The sequence below is a fragment of the Chrysochloris asiatica genome, unplaced genomic scaffold (genome assembly GCF_000296735.1).
Source record: "Chrysochloris asiatica unplaced genomic scaffold, ChrAsi1.0 scaffold00083, whole genome shotgun sequence".
In the NCBI taxonomy this organism is placed as follows: domain Eukaryota; kingdom Metazoa; phylum Chordata; class Mammalia; order Afrosoricida; family Chrysochloridae; genus Chrysochloris; species Chrysochloris asiatica.
This window is the reverse complement of record NW_006408601.1, coordinates 6,997,342-7,007,686: the sequence shown is the minus strand read 5'-3', so window position 1 is coordinate 7,007,686 and position 10,345 is coordinate 6,997,342. Positions and strand designations below refer to the sequence as shown.

Genomic DNA, 10,345 nt, shown 5'->3' with positions numbered 1-10,345 from the left:
GATGGATAGACCCTAAAAGACAATCACCAAGACATATAATAATCAAGCTCTCTAAAATCAAAGATAAGGACAGGATCTTGAAAGCAGCTAGGGAAAAGAGAAATATAACATACAAAGGCAAACAAGTCAGATTAAGCTCAGATCTCTCAACAGAAACCATGCAGGCAAGAAGGCAATGGGGAGACATATATTAAACCCTGAAAAAAAAAAAACTTCCACCCAAAAATCCTATACCCAGCAAAGCTGTCAATCAAATATGATGGTGTCATCAAAAGGTTCCAGAATAAACAGAAGCTAAGGGATTTTGCCAAAGCCAACCCTGCTATGAAAAACATCCTAAAGGAAATTCTGTGGACCGAGAACCAACAAGAACAGAAGAGCACACGGTCTGAACTCCAGTCACAGCAATTCATCTCGTATGCCGTCTAAATTAAAAAAAAGGAAAGCTACTACCTAAGGATACAAGGGAAGTAAGCCCCTATTCTTGGTACTGGGCAGGTAGTTGTGAGATTAGAAAGTTGGCAAGGATTGTATTATGTGGGTCCTCATGCTCCAAGATAAGCCTAGTAAGGGATTCTATTGGAAGGTTTTAAGCAGGCGAGGGATGTGATCTGATTAATATTTCACCAATAAGATAGAAGCCCAGTGAGGAGGCTGTGGCAGTAGTCCAGATTGGTGATGGTGAAAATAAAAACAAACAGATTTGAGCTACATAGTGGAAGTTGAAACAATGAAGCTTGTCAGTGAATTAGATGTGGCAGGATGAGAACAAGGATGATCCCTAGAATTTTGGCTTGAGCAACTGCATGGTTGCTAAGATGGGAAAGGCTAAGGAAGGAATAAGTTTGAGAGAAGTAAGATTTCCATTTTGTTCTTCTGTGTTTTAAAAAATCGGTTAGCTGTCTGAGAAGAGATACAATGTAGGCCGTTGGATATAGAGTATGGTGTTGAGGTGTAAGAGGTCTGGTGTCTGTTTGCGAGCAATCAGCATATAGATGGTACTTCACCATTTAGGAGTTAGCAGCAGGAGGAGTGTACAGCAGAGGACACAGAGAACATATGATCAGAGAGACAATACTCATGGCACGTTAGACATGACCACTTATGTGTGACAACTCCAAAAAGTAGAAGTCTACAGGTGACTGGCTAGGGGAGGCAGGGGCAGGAGAAACCAGAAATTAGGGCAAAGAGGAAGAGTAAGGATTTGGCCCCAATAACCTTATGCAGGCATTTCTTGCTGAAAAGTTTGGATATAATCTTGAAGGCCTAGAAAATTCACTGATAGATTTAAAACAGGAGAATGGAACACTTTCTGAATTTTAGGGCAGTAGTTTGAACAATACTGGCAGAGACGAAGCACCATGATCCCTGCGAATAAAAAGGCAATAACAATAGTTACCATTTCCTAGCAGCGTTAGTGCCAGCTGCAAAAAATGACCCAAACCGTACCTCCCACAATCCCTTCTTCTCCCCTGGGTTCAGTAATCCATTGCAATGGCTACACAGAACTCAGAGACAGTAATCACAGTTATGGGGTTTACACAGAACTCAAAGACAGTACTCAGTTATGGGGTTTCTTAGGGAAGTTAACAGGTTTCAATTTGGGGTCAAAATGCTCAGGGCACAGTTGTTCAGTCAGCTGCTGCTGAATGCACACAAGACACATCACTCCACCATAAACCTCAGCCTGAGGGCACTTGGCTCTAGCTCTGTGGGTCAGCAAAGCTAGTTCCCCCACTTAAGTGCCTAGAGGCACCCCATTCTACAAGCAAGCTCCTGCCCAAAGTCACTCAGCTTTCCTTGCTCCGTGGACTGGGAAGCCCACTGCTCTGTCTCATGCTCTGGTTCTTGGTTCTGTTGCTGCTGCTCTGCCCCTCCCTCAGTATCACAGATTTCTGTCCCTGGGTTGAGGAGGCTCAGTGCATAGGGGGCCTTGGGGTCTAAAAGACTCACTCTTCTTCTGGCTCCTCTTCGGTGGTAGTGAGATCTTCTGAGAAGGTTCATTTTATCCCCATGCTAGAGTTTCAAGTTTTCACAGTTATAGGAACTCTGCTAACATCCAAACACAGCTGAATCACGTCACCTATTTGTATAATCTCTAACTGTCACGTATCTGACTACTTACTAAAGAAACCTCTCCATTTGAAAACCCAGCAGGTTCCTCTCTCTTACTTGGTGAGTAAAGACTGCTAAGATTGAGTACGCAGGCATTGGAAGGAAGATTATTTGCACTGAAGTATGAATCCCATATTCTGAGCTCTTGATCACACTGGGAGCTTTTTCTATTCTTTCAATACTGGCCTGCTAGGTCACTTTGAGGTGCCAAGTCGGTGGTTCAAACCCACCAATTGCTCCTCAGAAACCCTATACTGGGTCACTATGAGTCAGAACTGACTCAGCGGCACTGAACAAGAATGAACTTAATAATAAAGGTTTTGGAGGAACAGACTGGCATATTTGAGAACTTTATCACATTCTAAGATTTTGAAATTCTGGCCTTCCAATTTTTCTGGTATTTAAAGTAATGCGTACGTACTTTGAAAATGAAAGAAGAGGTGCGTGGGGCTCAGACACTACAATAAAGAACAGACAGTAGCAAGTGGAAGTCTTGTACAATTGATCTGAGGGTTAGGGAAGGAGTTAGGGAAAGGAGTATCTGCTGCATAAACAATAGGTCATAAAGAATGCATTTGCATTTTGTTATGACCATTTTGTGGTGACTATAGCAGTATATATAAGGAGCTCTGGTAGCGTAGTGGTTACAAATCAGGCTGCGAACCTTAAGGTCAGCGGTTCGAAACTACCAGCCGCTCCATGGGAGAAAGATGAGGCTTTCTACTCCCGTAAAGATTTACACCCTCGGAAACCCTGTACAGGGTCGCTATGGGTCGGACCCGACTCGATGGCACTTAACAACAACAACAACATAGCAGTATATACCCTGTTTAGTACCTTTGGGGACAGGGGGACCACAGGCACACAGTGCTAGAGCAAGAGACCATGAACCCCTCTTTTGGGATGAGGCTGGGTTGTAGTTGTTGTTGTTGTTAGGTGCCATCAAGTCAGCACCGAATCATAGCAACCTTATGCACAGCAGAGCAAAATACTGCCTGATCTTGGGCCAACCTCACTACTGTTGCCACACTTGAATCCATCGATGCTGCCACTTGGCCAATCCATCTCATTAGGGGTCTTCCTCTTTGGCCAGCACATGGATCTTCTGTCAGGTTCTGAGTACACTGGGAGCTCCTGCCTGCTCCTGTGGGGGTCCCCACTTCATCTTAGGGTCCTGCCTCTGCAACCATGTAGCCAGGGTTCACCATCATGCTAATCTTTGAGTTCACCCCAAATGGCCAGCACTGGGGAAATGGCAGGCTGTGGGAAAGCAAGAGTCACCTATAAGAAGGATGAGTTGGGGACTGCGGGGCACCATGCAGACACTTCCCACACCTAGAGAGCTGTAGAACCAGAGGGGATGGGTGGGACAGGGTGTGCCTAGCCCACATTTTGCTTCAGGCTGAGTAGTTAATAAGCTTCCCAGGGGAAGCCCCCAGACTGATTCCTGCCATCTCCTCTGCCACAGCCACCACCTTCTCACCCCTGTTTGAGGATTCAGGATTCCTCTGAGACACGCTCCTGTCAGCAGCACACCCTGCCACCTAGTGGCAAGCAAACTTGACCAACGACATAAACTGTTTGGATTAGAGATTTAAAAATTACCTCCTGTGTTTGCAAGTGATTATGCTAACAAAGGAGAAGGGAAAAAACAAGCTACCAATTTTGAATGACAATTCCAAATCCTCACAATAATGATTAAGTGGTTCTTGTCCCCATTTTATAGTAAGGAAAGTGAGATCAGGGGATATAAATGACTTGCCTGAGGCCATATACCTGTAGCTAGAAGTGACAGATTGAATTGAGCACTTATCAAACTTTAGAAAGCATCTTAATCATTTGGTTGTTGTTAAGTGCCATTGAGTCAGTTCCCACTGATAGCGACTCTGTATAGGGTTTCCGAGGAGCAGCTGGTGAGCTTGAACTGCCGACCTTGCAGTTCAAACGGCTTTGCAGTCTGGCGCGTTAACCCACAGTGCCACACCAGGACTCCGCAATCACCTGGAGGGCTTGTTAAAACACAGATCTCTGGACCCCACCCCAGAGTTTTAAATTTAGTAAATGTGAGAGGAAGCTAATTAATTTGCATTCTAATTAGTTCCCAGTGGTGTGGATACTGCTTCTTGTTCTACCATGTGAATGTTGTTTCCAACTCAGTGACCTTGTTTAAGGTGTCCAGGAGTGGCAGGTGAATTTGAACTTCCAACCTTGTGGTCCAATGCATTAGCCCACAGCACCACACTAGGACTCCAGTGTGATAGGACAGGATGAGAACAGTGCCTGGCATAAGTGAAGGTTTGTTGATAACTTGTTAGAGCTAGAGTCAGGATTATAAACTCAGGACTGTGTGACTCTAAATCCTGTCCTCCTTTGATCACAGCTTCCAACCTCACAGTTTGGATTTTTAAGGCTAAATAAAAGTTCATTGTTTGCTCCTTGGCAAGTTGATATGGAGTCCTGGTTTGGCACTGAAGGATAAGCACTGGACTGTAAGGTTGGTTTGAACCACAAGGTCGGTGGTTCAAACTCACCAGTCACTCCAGTGATAAAGTGTTGTCAAGTCCGTTTAGACCCGTAGTGACCCTGTATAGGGTTTCCTAGTAGCTTCTGAAATCATTCGGAGCTTTTGTGTGCTGGAGCATTTATTACCGTGCTGGTGATGGCCAGGGCTTTCTCGGACCACAGACAGTGCTGCAGAGTGTGGTGATTTACAGTGTGCCTGGGGAAGAGTCATCTTGCAAGTCTAAGACTGCTGCATCAGTACGGGACCTTGGGAAAGTTACACACGATATGATAATTAGGTCAAAGCAGAGGAGACGCTCTTGGGGCTGTAGCAGTTGCAGAAGCCTCCCTTGGAAGAGACATGGGGCAGGGCTCTGGAGAATGAGTAAGATCTGGGTAAATAAGGGAGCCTGTGCAGGCTGGGGAGGGACAGACCATTGTGAAAAAGAGGGAGCGGTGCACACACTGGGGCAGTGCTTTTTGAGTCAGGCACAAGGTTGCATTTCTCCTTACTGTCATATTTACTCCTCAGTATAGCCTTGCAGTGCACGGACCATGAGGAGACTTCAAAGAAAATTCATGGAAAAAAGTCTTTTCATTCTGTTTTCCCATGAACTTTTTGAAGCCACCTCGTATTGCCCTGATGCTAGAATAAGGAAACTGAAACATAGAGTAGCCTGTGGTCACATAGCCAGCTAGAATTCCAGCCCAGGTCAGACTGCCTCTCCCCTTTCCACTGAGTGAGGTTGTCCGTGTGTGTAGGAGGCTGGGCCAAGGCTTCCCCAGGTGCACAGGCACATCTGTGAGGGGCACCTGGCTTTCCTCATCCTAGCCCTGGCCCTCGTAGGAGAAGAAAAAAGCAGGACTGAAAGAGAAAGACATATGTTGGGCATCTGGGAGATTCAGATGGGTTGAGGTCAGGTGATGAGGACCTACCAGTACCAGGCTAAGGAGTTAAGACTTATGTCATAAGCACTGGGGAGCCATTGACGTTTTTCAGAAGGGAGTGATTGGATCAGCAGTTCATTGCATGCAGGGTGGAGGGTCTCGAAGTTGGACAGGTAGATAAGTAATGAATGTCTGCACTAGAGTAATAGAAAAAGGAATGTGGCCCACTACTTGCATTAAGAGCTTCCAGAACTTTGGTATGAGGATAAAGCCAAAGGGGAGATCTTCGTAACCCACAGAATCATGAGGCATATTCTAAAAATATGTTCATCTCCTGGAAATGCTGAAGGGGGAGAGAGGAGGAGAAGGCAGGTTTAATTATGTTACATTTGAAATGATTGCGGGGAGGGGAGGGAAGGTTGGAAGCCAAGTCAGCATGTTAGGGCAGTTGGTCTTAGGGAACAAAGTTTTTGAAGTTCTCTGCTGTAGGAGAAGCAGTGAACCAAAAGGTTGGTTTGAACCCCAAGGTGGGTGGTTCTAATTTCTCCTTGGAACCCTGTAAAGGGTTATATGAGTCAGAACTGGCCAACAGCACTTAACAACAACTACAAAAAGGGGAGGTCCTGGAAGTCTGTTCAGCTGTTCTTTTGGGGTTCTTACAGGACTCCCTCACATACTCAGCTCTGTTTCCAAAAGCCTAGCACATCACTTGCTTTTTTGTCTTAACCTGTTCTTTCTCTTTCTCCTCAGCCTTCCCTCGGACCACACACTTCCTCGCCAGGGCCCTAGCCAGTCCCTGTCTTTCCCAGAAAGCTACCAGACTCTTCCCAAGAACACCCGACACCCCTCGGGGAGCTCCTCACCCCCACCTCGCAACCTGCCGAGTGACTACAAGTACGCGCAGGACCGAGCCAGCCATCTGAAGATGTCGAGTGAGGAGCGCCGGGCACACCGAGACGGCACCGTGTGGCAGCTGTATGAGTGGCAGCAGCGCCAGCAGTTCCGGCACGGCAGCCCCACGGCGCCCATCTGTGCAGGCTCTCCAGAGTTCATGGATCAGGGCCGCAGCAGGAGCATGCTAGAGGTGCCTCGATCCATCTCTGTGCCTCCGTCTCCCTCGGACATCCCTCCCCCGGGACCCCCGAGAGCCTTCCCACCCCGGAGGCCACATACACCAGCTGAGAGGGTCACTGTGAAGCCACCTGACCAGAGGAGAAGTGTGGATATCTCACTGGGGGGTTCTCCCAGGAAGGCTCGGGGCCACGTCATCAAGGTGAGACTCGAGGCTGCTGGAGCCCAGCAGTGGGGTGCCAGAGCTCCAATCTGGGTTAATAATGATAGCCAACATTCACACAGTGCTTTTTGTGCCCAATACTATTTTAAAGACTTTGTTTTGCTTAACTCTAATTAATCCTTACAACAATCTAATGAGGTAGATGCTGTTCTGCACATTTTTACAGACGAGGACTCTAAGGCATCGAGAGGTGAAATAAGCTACAGGTTACTTCCCTATAGCTCAGGAGGCAGGAAGGATGTCTGTGTGAGAGCAGTTCAATTATTTATAATAAGCCCAATTTACCTTTTCTTTTTATTTAAGTTTTTTTTTTTTTAACTTTATTGTGAATTGAGTGAAGGTCCCCAGAGCAGATCATCAGTTTTACATTCAACAAATCACATACTTTGCATTGTTACAATGATTTCAGTCCCCTCCATGTATTCACTGTAACTACTGCATTCCTCCCTATGTCTCATGCTACCTTCATCTTTCCTCTGCCAGTCTCTCTCTGCCTCAACTGAAGTTTTTGCTCTCCCAAGTGCTTTTCCGTAGTCTATCATTGTTGTAGCCCTGTGAGAGGCTAGTACACATCCCATTTTACAGATGAGGAGCCTGAGGCTCAAGGAGGTAAAGTGGTGTGTGGTACTCTGCCTTGGCTGTGAGTGGCAGCAGTACTGACTTCAGTGTGACTTCTCCCCACCTGCAGAACTCCTCTCACGGTGACCGACGCTCCATGCCCTCCATGGGCTACATGACCCACACAGTCAGCGCTCCCAGTTTACATGGAAAATCGGTAAGTATCCAAGCAGATGATAGGATTCAGTAGCACAGTGGTTACGAATTGGGCTGCTAACCTCAGGGTCAGCAGTTCAAAACTACCAGTTGTTCCACGGGAGAAAGATGAGGTTTTCTGATCCAGTAAAGATTTATAACCTCCAAAACCCTGTACAGGGTCGCTATGAGTCGGAACTGACTCCATGGCACATAACCACCACCACCACCATAGAACACTATCTCATTAGTTTTCCCCTGGGCTGGCCAAATGCAGTTTGTAGAGCAGTCTGTTGTTGTCGTTGTGTCCTTGAGTCAGTTCCAACACACAGTGATGCTGTATGTAGCTTTCCAAAGAGCAGCTGGTGGGTTGAACCATGGACCCTGTGGTTAGCAGTCCAGTGCTTATCCTACATCACCACTCCAGGACTCCTATTCACCCCTCTTTAGAGATGAAGAAACTGAGGCTCAGAGAAGTCCAGTGACTTGTCCAGGGTTATCAGGTAGTGGTGAATGCTCCCCAGATGAAATCAAGCACTCAGGAGGACGTGGAGGGGAACACTGAGCATGTACGCACTTTGGGGTCGATTTTTGCCTGGAGCATTTTCCAGCCACCTGCCTTTCTCCCTTTAGCACCTCTCCTTTTTCTCCTGGCCCTAACTTTGACGAGTTAACTCTGTCTTCAAAACTGGAGGGCCGGGTGAGGTTGGCTGTTTGCTATATTTCTGCAAAAACTGCTTCGTGCAGCCCTGTTCTGCCGGCATCTTAATTTGTCCTAATGACAGAATGAATGCCATAGTTGCTGCCCTGGCCCCGGGGTGAAGTGTAGTCATAGCATCGTGCTCCTGTGGTGGTTCATTTCCTCGTATTGTGTCCACGCACCTGCAGCTGGAGGAGCTCTCCCTACTTCTCACCCGGTTATGGCGGCACCAGGCCAAGCTGGCCAGTGTGCGAAATTTCGCCGTCAGCCAGTTACTGCAGCACCAGCTGACCTTTCCCACCTCCCAGGTCAGCGCTGCTGGGATCTCTCTGCACCGTGCCACTCGGGGCAGGAGTGGCTTGCTGGTCTAGGCTCACTTGTGCCCATGCTGTCATCTGTATTTTCTGTCTGGTCCTCTCCCTCATTCCCTGCCTGTTTGCTTTTGGATACGGCCTCCAGACACTGTCTGGTTGGGATGGAGCCCTTGCCTCTGGTGCTGGGAGCTTGGTTGCATGTGGTGTTAGGGACCGGGACTCTGGCTTATCTGGCTGTAAGTGCTGATTGCCAGGCTGCTGTGTGGTCATGTCCAAAGGGCTCTGCTGGCTCTTGTCTTTGTTGCCATCTTGGGTACTTCTTGGGTTACTGAAGGGTTTGTGGGTCCTTCTGGAGGGAGAATGCCTCATGCCCTCTCCTATCTGGACAGTGCCCAGCTGATTCTCAAAGCACTTTCACATTTCTGATCCTTTTGAACCTCACAATGACCTGGGAAAGGTTGGACAGGACAGGGATTATTGCCACACATGAGGCAGTGGATTCAAAGGAGAAATGACTTGCCCAGGGACTCTTAGCTGCTATCATGCAGACTGGAGCCAAAGGCCAAGCCCGCTTTGCACTGTTCTAAACTGGTTTCGGGACACTTGGGCTTTGCAGACGAGCTCCTCAAAGTGTGGCCTGGGAATCACTCTCCCAGGATTCTCAAACAGCTTACAGAAGCTGACCCCTCCCTTGGGTTGTCTTCCAGTAGGAATGGGTTCAGCCACTTAAGGCCAGTCCCTCCAGGCTGCACAGAGGTAGGCAGACAAAGGGAGAGGACTGTCTCCTTCCTTTCCTATTTTGTTTTAGTGAGATTTGAGGGGCTCAAGAAATGCAATTTTTAAAAAACTGGATGGAAGGGAATATGTGCAGTTTGGATGATTTTTAATAACATGCCTCTGCTCTGTTCCTCTTACTCCTATGGAAAGTGAATAGGGACCAAGCCCATGGATAAGAGGACAGTTTAGGGACAGAGACAAGATTTTGCAAGCTACTAGTGTCCCTGACAATAGTGGATCAGGCACTGCCTGACTTCCTCTGTCATTATTTGCATGATCGTTTTAACATCAGAGCAGTAAAGGAGCATCACCTTGCTTGCCTTGCCTTGCTGGGAGGCTCTCTTAGTCTGTTGAGAAAGGGGGTGCCTGATCTAATTCTCTTAAGCTTTCGCAGCCCCTCAGCTTCACAGTTAGTTTCTGTGATGTGCTATGCAGGAGTGCATGAGATCTAGGAAATCAAAGAGTCATATTCTCACTGTTCCCAGTAATTATTCTGAAGAACTTGACAGACTGCTATATGCTATGAGCAGGTAGGTCTGACAGGAACTCTCTTGATTAGCTCCTGACGTGGCCACATTGGCTCCGTGCTGAGCAAAAAGAGCCGAGGCGCATAGGAAACTTCCAGCAACTGTTGGTACTTATTGTCCTGTCCTAGAACCCAGTTTATGTTGGGAGTACACTGGGTCACTCAGGTTCCCACCCAGCATTTGCCAGGCACCATCCATAACCAGTCAGGGGGCCATGTTGCTTCATGCATTTGAAGTGACCCATTCCAAAGGTTTAGTGAATGAACTGGAACCTGGGTGATGGATGACCCTAACTCAGGCGTAAGCATGCCTTCTTCCAGAACTACCTCTCCAGTTCTATCTCAGGAGCCCACCTTAGCTGCACTGCTGTTCTAGCCTTCTGAGGGAGTATGTTCTGTCACCCCTTCCCATCTCCTCCTAGTCATTTGGGAACAAGCTGGCCGTCTCCCTCCCCATACTGACTCACAAAATCCAC

General features: G+C 47.5%; 1 protein-coding gene across 1 annotated transcript in view; it reads left to right on the top strand.

The window, feature by feature from the left end:
• PLEKHA7 (pleckstrin homology domain containing, family A member 7) overlaps positions 1–10,345 on the top strand; it is a 288,250-nt gene that overhangs the window by 239,973 nt on the left and 37,932 nt on the right. Inside the window, exons 11-12 of the mRNA XM_006865828.1 lie at positions 6,256–6,778; positions 7,488–7,574. Coding sequence (XP_006865890.1) covers positions 6,256–6,778; positions 7,488–7,574 — 610 coding nt within the window. The remainder of the gene's footprint in view (positions 1–6,255; positions 6,779–7,487; positions 7,575–10,345) is intronic.